The sequence below is a fragment of the Misgurnus anguillicaudatus genome, chromosome 2, assembly GCF_027580225.2.
Source record: "Misgurnus anguillicaudatus chromosome 2, ASM2758022v2, whole genome shotgun sequence".
NCBI classification, from domain to species: Eukaryota; Metazoa; Chordata; class Actinopteri; order Cypriniformes; family Cobitidae; genus Misgurnus; species Misgurnus anguillicaudatus.
The window spans coordinates 22159094-22178023 of NC_073338.2; the positions used below are offsets into that span (position 1 = coordinate 22159094).

Consider the following 18930-nt stretch of genomic DNA (forward strand, 5'->3'; position numbering starts at 1 on the left):
AAATGTGTGGAGCAATCTCTGGTCGAGCATTAACACAAGCGATCGAGTAGAGACGTTTCCATAGTAACTGTAATCCAACGTCACTTCCTCTCGTTTAAAAACCCTCGAGGCATCAGTATTAGAGTTGCCCTGAGGTAAATAAGTGAAAGAGATGATTCTTGGTCCCCCTCACGAACCTTTACACTCCTAAACGAGACAAAAGGAACTTTCGGAAGACGCCCCTGAAGCCGAAGGGGGTTTGGTTGGGATGGCGGAGTCGAACAGCGCGAGTTTCTCTCACGCGACCCAGAACGGGTCCAGTCGCCACGAGAAGAGTTTGGGTCTCCTCACAGTCAAGTTCGTCACTCTGCTTCAGGAGGCCAAAGACGGGGTGCTCGACCTAAAAGTGGTGGGTCCAAACGCGAGCGGCGGAATGAATGAATAAGCGATGCGAATGAATGAATGAAAGTTGCCAGGCTGTTTCGATAGGAGTCACACAAAGAAATAATTTTTACCTGACTGGATTTAGTGGACACTCGATGTCCTGTGAGACTTGGTGTATGCGTAAACACAACGCGTTTGGCTAATGATGACTTAAAAGTGTCAGAAATTAAATGAAAACTGAATACTTTTGTAGTAACTGAGAGATTGTTTGGAAAGAAAATCAGCCTCAGATTGTCTCGCGCGGCAGGTGTTTGTTACCTGACGCTTCAGTGAAGCGAATGTATCGCACAGATTTCATAAAGCTTTATGGAGTTAAATATGATTTGCAGTTCCTTCAGAATGGCTTAATTATGTTTTACTTCAATTGACAATTCTGTAAACATTCAGAACAAATAAAAAAAATACGCTCTGAGAATTCCAGTACATTAAGTACGTTCGACTTTGATGCAGCACAGACCGTTTGGTCTATGACGCCAAATACCGCGAGAGCTATTCAAAATCTGTGCTTTCGAATCGTTCTCGCGGTACTTTGATGTCATAACCCGATTGGTCTGCGCAGCGCTGCAAGAAGCAAGAACACTCCTGATAATAACTAAGCTACCTAATTATTTGAGCCATCGTAAATATCCTTCCTATAATTAGTGCCTTAATACATTTAGAAACTTCTAATCTACATTTTTTTTAAATGACACATTTATATTTATAGGCTGCAGACAGTTTGGCAGTCAAACAGAAAAGAAGGATCTATGATATTACCAATGTTCTGGAAGGAGTTGGGCTCATTGAAAAAAAGACAAAAAACACCATTCAGTGGAAGTAAGTACAATAATAATGATAACTTCATAATGAATGTCGTTCCACAGCAATGCTATACACAAACATCACATGATGTGTGTTTCTGTGCAAAACACCTGCAATATAATTTACATCTTGTATGCTTTGTTTACCATTTTCTTGTTTGGATCATAAGTGCTCACTGCTGTACTAAAGACATTTTGTGAAGCATTTCTCTTCCTGTATTTTAATTAGGGGAGAGAGTTCAGGATGCCAGCCTCAGGAAGTTCTGGAGCAAGTGGAACTTCTCAAGGCAAATATTGCTGAACTGGAAGTTCAAGAGAGAGAGCTGGACATGCAGAAAGCGTGTCTGCAACAGAGCATTAAACATCTGAATGAAGACCCCTCGAGTTGCAGATATCCTTATTTCAATCAATGTATATATATATGTATATGTATTTCAGAAGTTTCAGTATGATTTTTTTTCTTTTTTGACATTCTTCCATTTTTGGGTGTTTTTTTAAATAGTTAACAACCCCCCAAATCAAGCTTTTCTCACACCATTGTCAAAGGAGTGCAGCTAATTACATAGTGAATACTATACCAGTCATTTTGGCCTGTGTGTTGTTATTGTTGGGTATTCGAGTGGCCCTAGTCCAGTTTTTCTAGTATGTTGTCTGTTCCACCTCGTGCTAGAGTTTCATAACCCTCACCCCACCAGTTATTCCTCTGCGGATTAAACTTGAAAGAGCTTTAAGCACAACTCAGCCTTTTATTTCAACATTTTGAAGGAAAAGACTGAAGATAAACAAAAGAGTTGCATTAGCCTTTTGTGAACGTTCCTTAGCACTGCATACATACAGCTATGTGACACATGAGGACATATGTGATGCGTTCAGTGGAGACACTCTTTTAGCTGTTATGGCACCATCAGGGACACAGCTGGAGGTCCCGGTACCTGAGATGGTACGTTATACCAACCTTAAAATTTTGCACTATTTATTTATTTTGTAAGGTGATTCGAAAAACAACTAAAGGTGAAACATGAAGGAAACTATCAAGGAGGTTTTTTAACGCATTTATGGTTGCCTTTTCTTCTGACGCAGGGCCACAATGGTCAGAAGAAATACCAGGTGAACTTGAGAAGTCACTTGGCTCCCATCCAGGTGATGCTGATAAACAGAGAGTCGAGCTGCTCCAAGCCCGTGGTCGTCTCTGTTCCTCCTTTAGATGACATCTCTGCCATGCCAACTCCTCCTAGTACTCCAGCGGGTTTGCAGAGGTTCCCAATCTCCTCAGCAGAGCTCTGTGATCTAAAGCGCAGTCAGCTCAAAAGCCCTGCAGGGGAGCACCAGCTCACACCGTCCTCCACGCCGCCTGATGTGCATATGGGTACGTTGTTCATACCAGCCCCATCCCTCACCCAAATGTGTTATAATAAATGTTTTAATTTATGTTGTAACTTTTTTTGAAAATATGCTAATTTTCCAGCTCCCCTAGAGTTAAACATTTGATTCTTGGTTATTTTTTTAGCGCAATTCTAATGGTCTAATCAGATTAAATGGATTTTGCTAAGCTATGCTAAAAGTAGTAGCGCCAGACCCGGAGATCAGCTGAATGGATTCCAAAACTGTAAGAAAATTTAAAAAAAAGTGGAATGTCCTTTAAGCTTTTTGAGAGAATCAAACTGCGTGTGACTTGGTTGTTCATGTATATTAAACTGGACAATTTTAACATAGAAACAAATGCATGCATCAGTTTATTATTATTATTTTTTAAATAAATGTAAGTTTAAACTTAGATGTTTGTTAGCACACATGCATATCTAGAATTTGACTAGATTTTTTTCTACTTATTCTTTTAGATTGCAACCCAGAGACCCCTGCTAGTCAGTGTTTGTTGATGCAGGAGTCTTTAGGTGATGCTGAAGCTGTTGAACAACATCAACGGGAAATGGGGGGTCAGGATCTACAGTCCATGCTGGACGAAATGAGGGAGGAGAGAGAGGGTAAAGTGGATTCAATCGATTGTTTGGCTATACTGATAAGAGAGAAGTTTTCAGCACAGTAGTTTTCAAAGTGGATTTCACTTAAACTCATCTTTTTATTTCCTCCAGGTGTTTCTGACCTCATAGATGAATTAATGTCATCAGACGGTAAGACTCCCAAGCCATTATTTAGCTAGTTTATTGCGTTTGTGTCAGTATTGACTATCACCGCCCCCTTGTGGTTATGTTGCATAGATTTTTGTGTTATATTAGTTCTGACTTCAAGCAATTTACTGCTGTCCTAATAAATAATTTATATAGGTTACAGTGTAGATAAATCTTAGGAGGAGAATAGGTTTTCATGGCGGTTGAGTGATGGCTCCTTTCAAGGTTTCTTTCTCCTGTGCTTGCCAGTTTGTTTTAGCACCTCGTGCCCTTGGCTCATTGTTTTAATCGCACTGAGCACTGTTACGCTGCTTAAATAGCTATATTTTGAGTGCTGGATTAATATAGAAATAAAATGTTATCTGACTAAATTTCTAGCATAAGAACTACAGTACTTGTTTACTGAATAAACCAGTGTTTGCTGTTTGTGGTAACTTGTTTTGTGTTTTTTGTTTAATCACTATAGTTTTCCCCCTGTTAAAACTTTCACCCAACCATGGTGTGGATTACAACTTCAACCTTGATGACAACGAGGGAGTCTGTGACCTTTTTGATGTGCAGATTCTTAATTATTAAGGCATGATACATGCCACACTGGCCCACACTTGCTTTCATAGGACAAAAGCGGTGCTAATAAGTCTTCACCAACTGCCAACGGCTGCATTCCTGCCTCAGTGCTTGCTCCCTGAACCTTGCACTCAGTTTCACATTAGTTCACGTTTTATCTTTGGATTTCATCTTTCCCTTGGGTTTGCAAGTCTTTAACAGTGTTTACCAATCTGCCGGTCTCTCCGGCGGGAAGAGAAGGAAAAATTAGCCCCCTGGCCAAAACGCTCGACTTTGAGAACATGCACCTTGCGTGTCCATTGCCATTTTGTTTGTCCCAACCATTTTTTGTTTCAGTTTTGTGGTTTCCCTTATTGTTCCTGATGAGTGATGGCTTTCGTAAAGGTGAATTTAAAGCTGCTTGAATGTAGTTTGATGAATCAAAACCACCCAAACTTGATACACATACTGTAGGTTTTTACTGTACGCTTGTTGGAACATGTGCCTTAACACCCTGTTTGTTCTGCTTGTCCTTACTGTGCCACCCTGACTTATTTTTTAGGATATTTATAAACAGTTCTAACTTGTTGTCATTGCATATTATAGGCAGGAGCACTACAGTGTGCCATGAAGATGTGTAATATAATTTAAAAGTACACGCAAAATATTTTTTTGCAAGATTTCAATTGAGTAGCATGATTATATGTGTCTAATTATTTCATTATTACACTAATTACTTGTATGAAGATTGTTAGTTTGGTTAATTTTGTTTTGTAGTCACTATAAAGCTCCACCAGACATAATTGTATTGTTCTTATTTGGAACTCACTCACTGTCATGTTGGAGCATCACTATATTGTAAATTTTGTTCCAGATAGGCAATTAAAGTTATTTTTGTTGTTTGTTTAAAGGCAATTATCTTGCAAAATTTAAAGAGAAATTACTATAATTTATAGTGCTCCTGAAATGGAGGACAGGAAGCTGTTAGACTGCCTCATATGTGTAAAAATATTACAAAATTGTGCCTTTCTTCTTAATTTTCCAATCAAAGGAGCAATGCTATGTTCTGTTGCACTTTTTTTTTACTTTACCAAAGTTTTATATAAACAATCGACATTGCTGAAGTTTTGTGTTTATTTTTCTTTAATTTAGGAAACTATTTTTTATCACTATAATATAAGCCACATGAAGCATAAATATGGGTTGTGTCCAAATTTGTCTTTTTAACACAGCAGGCCATTTTAAGGTCTTGGTTACAGCTTTTGATGTAGCATCCAATCTGTTTATCGGTTCTTATTTTTCACAAATCCAGTATACATTTTTTACATCTATACTAAAATAAAAATATTCCTCATATTTTACACTGTCTAGCTGTCACTGGGTGGGCACCCTTTAAACAAAAAGAATGAATAAAGATTAATTTTTTTGTTAATTTTAGTACCTCAGTCATCAGAGGTCAATACTGTACCTTCATGGTACATTTTAGTATCTTTTTAAACTCTAAAACAAAATAAGGGTGCTTTAAGGGTTCTTCACAGTGATGTCATAGAACCTTTTTTGGTTCCTCAACCATTTAGTCAAAGGTTCTTTAACCTTCTTAAGCCCCTATTTTTTCCTTGGGGGTATAAATGACCCCAGAATTTAAATGAGTGATTACAAAAAAATATAAATTTTTAATTATACAAATAATATATCATTTTTTTGTTTACTTCCCATCTGTACATTAATGCTGTGTTTTGGGAGATATGAAGTACTTTTGGACCTGTTTACCACTAAATTCCACACCATTATTAGCTTGACTGTAATATATCATTTTTTTATGAAAATTTCACATAATGATTATCTAAATTTGATTTAAATTGTTTTTAGATATTGATCTAGATGTGTGTTAAATTTGGTCATCAGTGTTTAGAAAAAAACATAAAAGAATTACAGTTTAGGAAATAAATCATTTTGACCAGCAGATGCCCATAGAGACGCATTCATTTTACTGGATGTGGCCAACTGCTCAAATCACCACTTTAGTGATACATTTTGTGAATTTATGTTTATATAAACATTAGAAAGGACATTCAAAATAAATATTTTTTCAAATAGTAAATTTTTTTTGTAGTTTTTGATGCATTTTGGAATGTCTGTTTTTACAAAATGCCACCAAAATTTGACTGAATGTGTGTGCGCGCGTGTGTGTGTGTGATTGAGCATGTCTTTTCTATATTGCATTTGTGCTTTAGTATCAGGCCTACTTTTCTGTTTTATTTATTCTAGATGCATTGATTTTTTTTGACAAATAAAAAGAAAAAAAACTTCTTTTTTTGCATTTCCCATTCATTTTCAATTGGGGTCATTTTTACCCCTAAAAGGCTTGGTAATTTTAAAACGATAACATCTTTAGCACGACTGAATCAAGCCAAAGTTTTTTATATGAATATTGACAGATCGTCTAGAAAAGTGACAGTCTTATTCCACTGAGATGAAGGAAACCATGTTTTTTAACTAAAGAAATGTGGCTTGGAGGTAAGATTGACCCCAAGGGACATATTAGGGTTAAAAAAGGACCCTTTTATAATTTGAAGAACCTTTTGGGAAACAGAAAGGTCTTCAGTTGGTAATTTAGACACATCTGTACCAATTTAGATGCAGAAAGTTCTTTGGCATTGTGAAGCAGCTTTATTTGCCCCACACACTCAGATAAAAGGTACAAAAGTTGTTACAGGGATGGTACCTTTTAAAAAGTTTCTAATATGTACCATTTCGATACAGTGAGATACGTACCTTTAAGTACAAACATTTTAAAAGAGGTTCTGCTCCAGCGACAACTTTTGTACATTTTCTCAGGCTAGGCCAAGTCTGGGGAATAGTGGTTCCTGGTTCCACCCAACTACTGTTATGTTACTGTGCCTATTAATATGATTAATTGTAACTCATAAACACAATTTATTTTTGACTAATTTAAAGGGTAATATCAGTGTAATACAACCCACACACTGTAAGAATTTAGCAGGCTTAAAAGTAAAAGAGTTGTGTTTCCATTAGCTAAGCTGGTTCATGCTTTGATTCTAAGAAAAACTCCATTGTTTACTGAAAAGGAAAACAGTTTATATGCGTTTGATCTTAAGATCTTATCTTTCCAGTGTATTTCATTTCAAGTATACAGACGTTTGTTTAATCGTGCAGCTGGAAATAATACAGATGCCGTACCACCCCATGACCCCTAACGACTGTCTGAAATTGCTCAAGATTGCTTCTGTAGTTCTTCTGGTGTGCTGCGAGCATTCTGTTTTTGCAGAAAGGAAAAAGTATTCAAGTTGTTTAAACTGGAAATAAACAGAATTGTGCATAACAAAAATGCTCTGTGGCCCACAGTTAACTCTTCGGGACAGTTTCCCGGACAGGGTTTAGATTTATCCAGGAGTAGGCTTTAGTTATATTAGAACATTTAGGTCATATTTACAAACAAACTATATAAAAATCAATACTGGTGTGCATTTTGACATTGATATATCTTAAGTTATGTCAGTACAAGTTATTTTTTTTTTTATTAAAGCAGCTCAAACATGTATTTTAGTCTGGGACTAGGATAAACCACCCCTTATAGATTGTTGAAAGATAACGATAGTGAATATAATGTTTTTTAATGATATACTTGCACTTTCAGATGTTTATTCTTAGATTATTTACATTCTGTATTATGTACTATAATAAAAATAAAGTGAAGAATTTAAAGGTATAGTTCACTTTAAAATGAAAATTTTGTCATCATTTACTCATCCTCGTGTTGTTCTCAACCTGTATGAATTTATTTTCTCTGATGAACACAAAATAAGATATTTTGAGAAATGATGGTAAACACACAGCCGTAAGTGAGCATTGACTTCCATAGTAGGAAAAAAATCTTTTGGAAGTATTGTGATAAATGACTAAAAAAATGTTTTGATAAATGATGGTAAGCACACAGGTGACGGTACCCATTAAATTCCATCATATTTTTTTATTCCTACTATGGTCACTTACTGCTGTGAGTTTACCCTCATTTCTCAAAATATCTTCTTTTGTGTTCATCAGAAAAAAGAAATTCATACAGATTTAGAACAACTTGAGGACGAGTAAATGATGACAGAATTTTCATTTTAAAGTGAACTATCCCTTTAAGCGTTTGATTCCTTCACACTATGAACTGAAGGCCCTCAATGCCTCTACACTGCAATCTTAAAGGGATAGTTCACCCAAATATAAAAATGTTGGCATTGGTACACCCTTATGTTGTTTTAAAACATACATTTCTCTGTTTTACTAAACACAAATTAAGATATTTTGAAAATTAAAATTCGTAATTAAACAGATCTGGGGCCCCACTGACATCCATAGTATTATTTTTTCCTCTATATAAGTGAATGGTGCCCCAGAGTAAATAATAACAGAATTTTCATTAGGTTAACTATCTCTTTAAAGTGAAGGTCTTACATAGAAAACAGAAACAGGGGAAGGTAGCATAGTTGTCTTTATTGGTTTTCATTTGAAAAATACAACTTGGTGTGTTGACAAGTGGCGGCCGTTGACTTCTTTTTTTGAGGGCGCACAATGCGAAGTTCGTCACAACATGTATGTAGCCCATCATGTGTGTGGTTTGTCATTTCAAAATATATGTTTGGCGCGTCGAGTGAACCTGTGTGCATCATGTGTCTTGTCAAAAATAAATGCATGCTGCAGACACATCTAAAGGGTTTATGATAAAAGAGACGCTAGCGTTTGCCAGATACTCATGCGTAATCAGAGTTTACAGTTAAGGGAGTGTCATGCGTGTATTTTGTGAACGTGAGCGTCTCTTTTATGATAAACACATATTTTGAAAATACGAGCAACACACATGACACTTCGAACACATATTTTGAATTTGCGCCACTCGGAAGAGCAGTCACGAACCGCCACTGGTGTTAACTAAAAAAATGCACATTCAATCGCGTGGCACACATATTTACACAATAGTAATCAAAAGACATGCCCAGAGGCTTTGTGGCACCATAATGCGCCTCTGGAAATATTGTTTTTGTTGTTGATACATACATCATCTATTTCATATTGTGACAGCATTGCAGAGCAATATAATTGTACTCTTTCAACAGTTTGTACTGTAAATAGTGCATAGTCCACACAGGCTGGCAAACAATTCGATATGTTTAAATAGAAAAGGTGCTGGTCTCTTGGGATTGTGAATGGGAATTTAAGGAGATGTTCACTTCTTGTTGCTGTCTAACGCGCGCTAATCTTCTCCCTCTGTCTCCGAATCCTTTGGCACATTTCATTACGTGCTGTCTGAAAGTTGAACCAATGAAGGTGTAAAGCATGGGGTTCAAACAACAGTGGGTCAATGCGAGGCTCTCTGTGATGTGCGTAGCCCTGTCCAGCTGTTTACTGACACCACAGTGAGTCACAAACGCATACACGATGTCCATAGCCCGGCAGAACTTGATCACATTGTAGGGTAACTGTGTGATCACGAAGACTCCCACCATAGCCAGGAGCACACGGATAGACCTCCACTTCCTCCACCTCCTCTCCACCGGCAGCATCACCAGGGCTCGGCCTACACAGATATAACAGTAAAGCATCACCAACAGAGGAAGCAAGAAGCCTATAATGACCTCCAACACCTCCAAAGTGGCTTTGGCTCTGTGTGCCATATCCGACGGATATGTTGACAGACAATTCTTTTGGTGGTGCAGTTCCTTGACGGTCGCAAACACTAAATCAGGGACTCCTAGAAAACAAGCAACGGTCCAGATCCCAAAACAAAGCTTTCCAGAGTGGTTCTTTCGAAAGACTCGCGCAAGGCCTCTGTTTCTGCCTCCCGCCATCAAAGCCAGGTACTGATCCAGGCTGATATGGGCCAGAAGCAACATACTGCAGGTGAAGTTGATGGTGTACAAGGAAGAGACAAGTTTACAGAGAGGAACTCCGAGCTGCCAGCCGTGGACCGCATCTGCGGCCCAGAAGGGCAACGTCAGGAGCAGCAACAGATCGGCTATGGCCAGATGCACTATAAACACATCAGTCATTGTCTTCAGCTGCTTGCAGTAAGCGTACACCGCCACAACCAGGGCATTCCCCGCTAGGCCTATCACCAGACACATCCCAAAAACGACCGGGAGGAAAATCCTGGCAAAGGAGCGCACGTCGCTCTTCTCACACATGGTCTGATAATCATCGTAGCTGAAGTTTGAGCTGTTATATTCATCATAGTCATAGTTCTCATCTGAGCTTTCCATTCTTCCTCTGAAGTTGAGATTGCTGAAAATGAAAACAGTCGCTTTATAGTATAAAGTTGATCATCTTTTTCACAAAACAGCAGAAACCATATGGCAGGATATTATATTGCGACAGCTCATTTCATTCCAAACATTCCTATCCAGGACACTTTTGTATGCATGCCAAAATCTCAGATAAAACTGAAACTAGAGATCTTATTAGTCATACTTAATAAATTCATTCCATCTTTTCTATGTAATCTCTCATTTGTTAAAAACAAGACACTTATAACTTAAAACTGTGTTTAGGGAACATTTCTTCCTATTTTAGAAATGCAATGTTTTTTCATTGATAATATCAGAAAGCTTTTTCCATAAATTCTCATTTCTCACAGTAAATTTTTTTTCACAAATATATTCATTGATATGAAATGGAACACAGTTGAAAATGTATGCATTATAACTATATATTGTACTTAGGAATTATTTTTAATCAATAATGAATCTGTGCCATACGATACATTATTTACAGTGTTATAGAGCTGAACAAATGTGATAAATATATAAAAACTCTTAAAAACAGAACAAATAGATGATAAGTAATCTGAACTTTTGCAGTCACATACTTTCTGTTTAAGGCGTTTCTTTCCAATGGTGTGCGAGTACAGCAACTGGAAAATTAACTTTCAGGTATTCTGGTAAACATCTGCGATCTTAAATGAAATCTTTCTCTTTAAAAATCTTTTAAACTAAAGTTTCCATGCATTTGCTTACCTTAGATTCGGGTCTTTGCTTAAGGGCAGAGCAGACTGCTTCTGTCTGTTCTTCCTGTAAGCAATGAGTCTGTTTACTGTGACTCATGCATGCTTTTGAATTTGCTCCAAGTCTTCACTATACTCTGCATGTGTGTGGATATCGTCTTATGTGCTCTTACATTTTTTTTTTGCATGTGACACCTTGTCAGCAACTGTCTACAAACACCTTTCATACTTTATGTATGATCTTAATCAAAATGACACAATAAGTGAAAGCTCAAAGAAATCAAGTTGTTTTTTGTTTTCATTCATTTTTACTTTTTTTGATTCGTCTGTAGTGTTTTGTAACTATATAGATCAGGTTGTATGTGAAACTAATATGTAAAACTTACTTTTAAATTGGTTAAGCATCATATTTTTTACATTTATGCATTTGGCAAACACTTAAATTTAAAGAGACTTACAATGCATTTCAGCTATGCATTATCCTATAAGTCATTATGTGTGTCTCATTATGTGTGTCGAACTCACAATCTTCTCTGCTGCTAATGCAATAATCTGCAAACTGAGCTACAGGAACACCATATTTTTGTTGTGGAAAAGAAAAAAGCCCAAATGCTTGACTGTTTTAGTCTAACATCTGCACTGGTGTGTATACTGTGCAAGTGCAAATCTGCTTTTGCGTGTTTTTTGTGGTTGGGCAATGGTGTCAAGGTATTGCTACTGCACAAGTGTGATTTTGTTCAAACTTTTTTGGCACCATATGTCAGTAGTAAAGTTGCATTTGTATTGTAGCAAACTGAAACAATTTTATGTTGTTTTGAAGGATTTTGCAGGTAAAGGCAGATGTTTGTTTTCCTATTAACTGATTCGTTTTGACAAATTTTTGGCAAGAGTCTTATTGTTTTGTAAGTTCTCTCAAGCTGGCAACAGGTCTGGCACATTAAACTAGCAGAACAACTCAAATGAACAACATTAATGATTCATCCACTATTAGATTTTTTTTCCTAGCTGCACTGGGGCGGTACCCTTTCAAAAAGTACACATTTGCACCTAAAGAGTGCATATTAGTAATTAAGAGGTACATACTGGTACCTTTAAGTGCTATTTAGTACCTCAAATTTGCATATTATCCAAAGGTTCATACTGGTACTATTGTATACATACGTTGTCTGTCTAAATGGCACATATTAGGACTTTTTTTAAAGGGTACTGCTCCAGTGACAGGGAACCATTTTTGACCATTATCTTTTAAAGGTCTACTAACATCTGAGAATAGCCAAATCTTTACAGAAAGACATTTCGAACTGTTATGATTTAAAAATGTCATGTTCCTTTTTTTATGCACAGCCTCTACACAAAGACACCAATGAAATGGTTATATGAAACACTCATGCTTTATTGTTTAAAGATAAAGACAAGCGATACAAATTAAACATCTGATATATATATAAAAGATTGCTTGCTTGAGCAACCATCTTTCTGGGTAAATACTGCCTCTTAGTGGTGCCTCTTGGGATACATGGAATCTTATTTTCCATAGATGTTACAAAATATGTTTTGAAAACAAAGCAGTGGAAAAAAGAATAAGAGATAATAGTGGAAATTAATTTTTCCAAGCAAAATCTGAGCCTGAAACACTCTTTAAGAAAGATAGTGTCATATCTCTATGCAGTTGCTGATGATACTGAACTCTGTAAAAAGACACATAGTGAAATATAATAACATCTGTAAAGCAAAGACTTATTAGTAAAACAATCAGATTATGTAACCGTGTCAAATGTTACCTGGGTTCCTGCTCGTCCTAACAAACCAAACATTCCTGGTCTGGGCTTTCTGCGATTGTTGACTGGCTGTTTTTGCTTTGTATTGTCAGTCTGCCTCGTAACACGAGTAGTAGGCTAAGTGGGATTAAAAGATATATACAGTAAATATACCGTCTTGTCTTCACATACATCATGTATATCTATCATTTATGTGTTAAATGACCTGTAGGGTGGGCTGATTAGAGAAAAGTTAATACCAGACTGAATGCTAAAGTGCTGAAAGTTCCTGGACGTGGCTTCTTTACTTTGCGTTTCTTGCCTTTGTCATTCCTCTTGACGCGGAGGTTCTGGTCATGATAGTTTTATTGATGAAGCCAATATATGCATTTTAAAGAAGGAAAATCTTGTTACTTGGATATGTTGATAAAGGTTCGGATAACAGATTTTTTGGTGTGCTATTTAACAGTCTTCATAATTAAAAAATTACGTGTAATAACATGCAATTTTTTTTGACAACTTCCTTTTTTAGAAGATATATACCGTATCACCAATTCCTCCAAAATTTCATCTTCTCCCCTTCAAAAACCTGGCTCCATCTTTTGTTTAACACAATTTTTAACTATCCTATCAATTGGATTTATGGATAAAAATTTGATTTCTCTTTTAATGTTTTGGGAAATACACACTGTCAAGAAAATTCATCACTAGCTGTTACTGGGGCAGTACATTTGGTACCAATAGGCTATGCATCTTTGAGGTACTAATATAAACTAATATGAAGTTGTTATCAGCGCTTTTCTTTTTAAAGGGTACTGCCCCAGTGACAGTTAGGGACCAAGTTTGTGACCTTTTTTTTTGCAAAACCATTAACAAATGAGGTAAGAAACCTTTATAACAAAATTGGTTATAAATACCTATTTATGTTAACATTATAATCTTCTAACATGCAGAATGCATTAAGTTCAGTAATGTCTTGAGATTTCATAGCACTGGGAAGATGTCAGAATCATGAGACAGAAGATTTCGTTCCTGTTCATTTTCAGCAACCTGATGAGATAAAACAAGCTGAGGTATGTTTTTCATAAGATGCTATTATACATTTTTAGCTTATTAATGATACATGCCTACGATATTTGTACATTTTACTTGCATATTATTGCAGTTCCAAAAGTCCTGAAATAGTTTTAGGAAAGTTAACTGCCAAAAAAAATCTACCTTACCAGAAACGTTGCAAGAAAAGTTTGTACTTTACCTGAAACTGAGAAAGATCCTCCATATCAAAATTAATTGGTATTTCCTTGCTTGATTCTTGATCAGTTTCTTTTCCATAAATACTGGAAATGAGCACGCTGAGAAACAACAGCCCTAGCTGCACACAGGCCCTCATCCTGCTGCTTTCTGCTGTCCAAGTGCACTTCTCTGCTTTATACTCATGCATTTAATCACAAACAGATGTCCAGAGGAGGAGCGGTAACATGTTTTTGGACAAAAACACATTTTCTTCAGGTTAAAATGAACAACAACCCTGCTCAAATATGTTATGATTTTCATTCACTTTCACAAAGTTGAGATATCGTAAATGATTTGCTCTGACTGTGGGACATACAGAGGAGTGAGAGAAAAATTGGGGTACTTTGACCTTTTTGTTGCTTACAAGTTTTGGTTCCTAAAAAATAACCAAATATACCAGATGGGAACGTTAGGGGAATGATCTGTTTGCTGGATTAACAGGAATTAGGCTACATGTGACCAAGCTTAAAATCCTAGAATACTTAAATGCCTTACAAACTGAATTAGCAGATCAATGATGTGGACAGAACTAGAAAAATGAAATAGTTAAACGCATTTTATAAAACTTATTATCGTGTGTGTATATATACCCTTTTACTGTTTGTAAACAATGATGACTTGGCAGCGAATACGCACGCATTTAGGCAATGGAAGTATGGCAAGAATCAACAGTGAACACAGACACAGACAGAGAAAGTTATTTTAAAAAGTTGACTTTATCAACATTTTCAACACAGCTACCAGCAGGCACGTGCAGAGGGGGGGGGGGTGGGGGGTGGGGGGTGGCGGGTGCCCAAGCACCTGCCCCTTTACCCCTGGATGACCAAAGTGCCCTTTTTGTCAAGGCATTTTTTGTAATTAAATGCCATTTTGTGAAGGCCTGCCCAATCTTACTATTAGTAAAATTAATTAAAAAAATAATTTAGCCGTAAATAAAATTAGTCACATGATGACGTATTGACCTTTCATTGGACAATCTCTTTAGGGGACGATCACTACTAGCTCACAGTGCTAGCGGCGCGCCCACACATTCACGACACTGTGCGCAGTACAGCGAGGATCCCCCTCGAGCCAGCATTGAACCAAAGCGGTATGCTTGTTAACCTTACTTATTATTATTATTTTACAAGAACAACGTAAGGAGAGCCTGCACAGCTTTTGTTTATTGCTGTCTGTGTGTATTAACATCTCTAGAACGTTAGATGCAAACAGGGCTCTCAAGTCTCACGCATTCGGCGGGAGACACACGCATTTCAGCCAGTTTACACGCCACATCTTTTATTTCTCACGCTGAAAATAAAACATTCTTCCCATATAAAAACAATGGATGAAGCAAAGGCAGGGACGTTCTCTGCCGGGAGTTCATACAGGTATCTGTCTCGAGTTTTTAGTTGTGCTCAACTTCACGCAGCAATGCAAGAACCGAAACGCACATGACATCAAAGTACCGCGAGACATATTCGGGAAATCATACGGAGGAGTTTGATTTCAAATCACTCTCGCGCTGTTCTAATGTCACCCACCTGTCACGCAGAGTTTGTTGGAAGAGCAAGATCCGATGAATACGGTAAAAAAAACCTCTTAATTTTTGTATCATATTGAATTTACGATTCCTGGACTCGCCTTTGATAAAAGACAATGGGAGCTGATGTTGGGTAATATAGCCATACTCGTGCTAATTATTAACTCAGTCAAAAACTCTCCAGCTTTGCAACCAGTTTTACCCTTACAAAAATTAACCATGGTTTTATTGTGGTAAAAGTGTAGTAACCATGTTTTTTTGGTCAATTGATTACTATGAGCAAAACCATGGTTTTACTACACTAACCAGGTTTAACTATGGTTCTTGAAAACCATGTTTGTCAAAACCATGGTTATTTTGTGGTAACCATGGTTTTACTACAGTAACCATGGTTGTTTGGTCTTAACTGTAGTAAAACCATGGTTCATTTTTGTAAGGGTAGTTTACCTGAAAATAAAGTAAGTACTAGAGGCTTCATGAAATGAAGGAGAGGAGAGATGAATGTCATTATTATTGCCCTGTCATCAAGGCAGCAAAGTGTCCAAAAACACAACACAAACACCATTCAAAAGCTAAAATATGTAGGCTACTCACTTTGTATACAAATTTCGAACATTTTAAATATGACAACAAAAACACAAGCCTGTAAACGTAATAATATCTTAATGTCACAATGCAATATATAATATCATATAATTTCAAAACTGCATATACTGTTGACACACATAAACACAAAATGTAATGCACTGTAAGTCGCTTTGGATAAAAGCGGCTGCCAAATGCATAAATATATAGATATAAAACTCTGTCTATATAGATTTTTCTGTCTCACTCTATTTGCAAGGAAAATAAAGAAAAACGTTAGATTTAAAATCGTCTTTCTATTCTATATTACTTTATTATTTGTTTCAGTTGTGTGCTTGCGTGTCAGCGAGCAAAGTGCCCTTTTTAATCTTTGAGCACCTGCCCCTCCAATGGTCTCTGCACGGCCCTGGCTAACAGATCCGTGTACTATAGTGGAGTGAATAGAAGACGTTAGCAGATGACCAAAAATAAAGTTGCCAGATACATATATGCGTATATTAATATATTATATTCGTGCAACCAAATGCAACAACCAGACATTTTGATGCTGGGAAACCGTTTAAATAAACTTTCTGAGTTGCAAACACATTAGAACCACTGGGGAATAACACGTGAGCTGTTAAAGGGTCTATAAGTGCTATTTAGTACCTCAAATGTGCATATTATCCAAAGGTTTATACTGGTACCAGTGTATACATGTCTAAATGGTACATATTAGGACTTTTTTAAAGGGTACTGCTCTAGTTACAGCCAGGAAACCATTTTGACCATTTACTCTTGAAGGTCTACACACACCTGATAATAGACAAATCTTTACAGAAACACATTTCGAACTGTTATGATTTAAAAACTTTTTTTGCACTGCCTTTACACAAAGACACCAATGAAATGGTTACACTCATGCTTTATTGTTTAGAGATAAAGACAAGCAGATCAAATGAAACATTTGATTTATATAAAAGTTTGCTTGCTTGAGCAACCATCTTTCTGGGTAAATACTGCTTCTTAGTGGTGCCTCTTGGAATACATGGAATATTATTTTCCATAGATATTACAAAATATGTTTTGAAAAGAAAGCAGTGGAAAAAAAGAATAAGAGATAATAGTGGAAATTATTTTTTTCCAAGCAAAACCTGAGCCTGAAACACTCATTAAGAATGATAGTGTCATATCTCTATGCAGTTGCTGATGATACCGGAATCTGTAAAAGGACACATGGTGAAATATAATAACATCTGTAAATCAAAGACTTATTAGTAAAACAATTCAGATTATGTAACCCTGTCAAATGTTACCTTGGGAGCTGGTCCTCCTAACATAGACAACGTTCCTGGACGTGTCTTCTTTCCCTTGCGTCTCTTGCCGTTGTCCTGCCTCTTCACACGGAGGTTCTGAACATGAGTTTTATTGATGAGTTCGGGTTTAAACCAATATATGCATTAAAAAAAGAAAATCAGGTTACACTAAACTGGTTTGGATAATATATTTTTTGGTGTGTTATTTAAAAAATAAAGTAAGTGTAGTAATAACTTGCAACTTCCTTTTTTAGATAATGCATCACCAATCCCTCCATAATTTCATCCTCTCCCCTTCAAAAACCTGGCTCCATCTTGTATGTAACACAAATTTTAACTATTCTATCAATTGGATTTATGTTTAAAGTTAGATTTCTCTTTGGATGTTTTAGAAAATACACTGTCAGTAAAGTAGTCACTAGCTGTTACTGGGGCAGTACATTTGGTACCAATATGTATCTTTGAGGTACTAATATGAACTAATATGAAGGTGTTTTTAAGCTCTTTACTTTTTGAAAGGGTACTGCCTCAGTGACAGTTAGGGACCAAGTTTGTGACCTTTTTTTTGCAAAACCATTAAGAAACCTTTATAACAAAAGGGGTTATAAATACCTATTTATGTTAACATTGTTAGTAATTAATAATCTTCTAACATGCAGAATGCATTAAGTTCAGTAATATCTTGAGATTTTATACCACTGGGAAGATGTCAGAATCATGAGACAGAAGATTTCGTTCCTGTTCATTTTCAGCAACCTGATGACGAGATAAAACAAGCTGAAGTATGTTTTTCATAAGATGCTATTATACATTTTTAGCTTATTAATGATACATGCCTACGATATTTGTACATTTTACTTGCATATTATTGCAGTTCCAAAAGTCCTGAAATAGTTTTAAGGAAAGTTAACTGCCAAAGAAAATCTACCAGAAACGTTGCAAGAAATGTTTGTACTTCACCTGAAACTGAGAAAGATCCTCCATATCAAAAAAAACTGGTCCTTCCATGCTTGTTTCTTGATCAGTTTCTTCTCCATAAATACTTGAAATGAGCACGCTGAGAAACAACAGCCCTATCTGCACACAGGCCCTCATCCTGCTGCTTTCTGCTGTCCAAGTGCACTTCTCTGCTTTATACCCATGCATTTAATCACAAACAGATGTCCAGAGGAGGAGCGGTAACACATGTTTTTTGACAAAAACACATTTTCTTCAGGTTAAAAAGAACAACAACCCTGCTCAATTATGATTTTCATTCACTTTAAAAAAGTTGAGATATCGTATAAATTATTTGCTCTGACTGTGGGACATACAGAGGACTGAGAGAGAAACATGGGGTACTTTGACCTTTTTGTTGCTAACAAGTTTTGATTCCTAAAAAATAACCAAATATACCAGATGGGACCGTTAGGGGAATGATCTTGGTGGACTAACAGTAATTAGGCTACATGTGACCAAGCTTAACATTCTAGAATATTTAAATGCCTTACAAACTGAATTAGCAGATCGATGTGGACTTTACCTTGCTGAAAAAAACAGCATACCAGTAAGACCAGAATATGTTGTGTTTTGGTGGT

The 18930-nt window shown here is 36.6% G+C and overlaps 3 protein-coding genes across 6 annotated transcripts; 1 reads left to right on the forward strand and 2 right to left on the reverse strand.

Annotated features, from left to right (window-relative positions):
• The first annotated feature begins 69 nt into the window (after nt 1–69).
• On the forward strand, nt 70–5019 carry e2f5 (E2F transcription factor 5). The gene is made up of 8 exons (XM_055201943.2): nt 70–388; nt 1130–1239; nt 1453–1614; nt 2055–2163; nt 2304–2589; nt 3062–3205; nt 3314–3352; nt 3816–5019. Exons 1-8 carry the CDS (start codon nt 248–250, stop codon nt 3923–3925), a joined length of 1101 nt encoding a protein of 366 aa, XP_055057918.1. The 5' UTR covers nt 70–247; the 3' UTR covers nt 3926–5019.
• Nucleotides 5020–8736: 3717 nt separating this feature from the next.
• Nucleotides 8737–11033, reverse strand: ackr4a (atypical chemokine receptor 4a). Its single transcript, XM_055201944.2, has 2 exons — nt 10915–11033; nt 8737–10183 (listed from the first exon to the last, which is right to left on the reverse strand). Exon 2 carries the CDS (start codon nt 10159–10161, stop codon nt 9073–9075), a length of 1089 nt encoding a protein of 362 aa, XP_055057919.2. The 5' UTR covers nt 10162–10183; nt 10915–11033; the 3' UTR covers nt 8737–9072.
• Nucleotides 11034–12273: 1240 nt separating this feature from the next.
• LOC129442092 (uncharacterized) lies at nt 12274–18495 on the reverse strand. Of its 4 annotated transcripts, none has more exons than XM_073874701.1 (5): nt 18314–18495; nt 18050–18109; nt 12967–13008; nt 12683–12796; nt 12274–12589 (listed from the first exon to the last, which is right to left on the reverse strand). In XM_073874701.1, the coding sequence occupies exons 1-5, from the start codon at nt 18446–18448 to the stop codon at nt 12563–12565; spliced, it is 378 nt and encodes a 125-aa protein (XP_073730802.1). In that variant the 5' UTR covers nt 18449–18495; the 3' UTR covers nt 12274–12562. The 4 variants fall into 4 exon arrangements, with proteins under 4 accessions (XP_073730802.1, XP_073730797.1, XP_055057921.2 ...); XM_073874696.1 differs by having other exon boundaries at nt 12919–13008; nt 18314–18474; XM_055201946.2 differs by lacking the exons at nt 18050–18109; nt 18314–18495 and adding exons at nt 13649–13708; nt 13914–14086.
• Nucleotides 18496–18930: the final 435 nt, after the last annotated feature.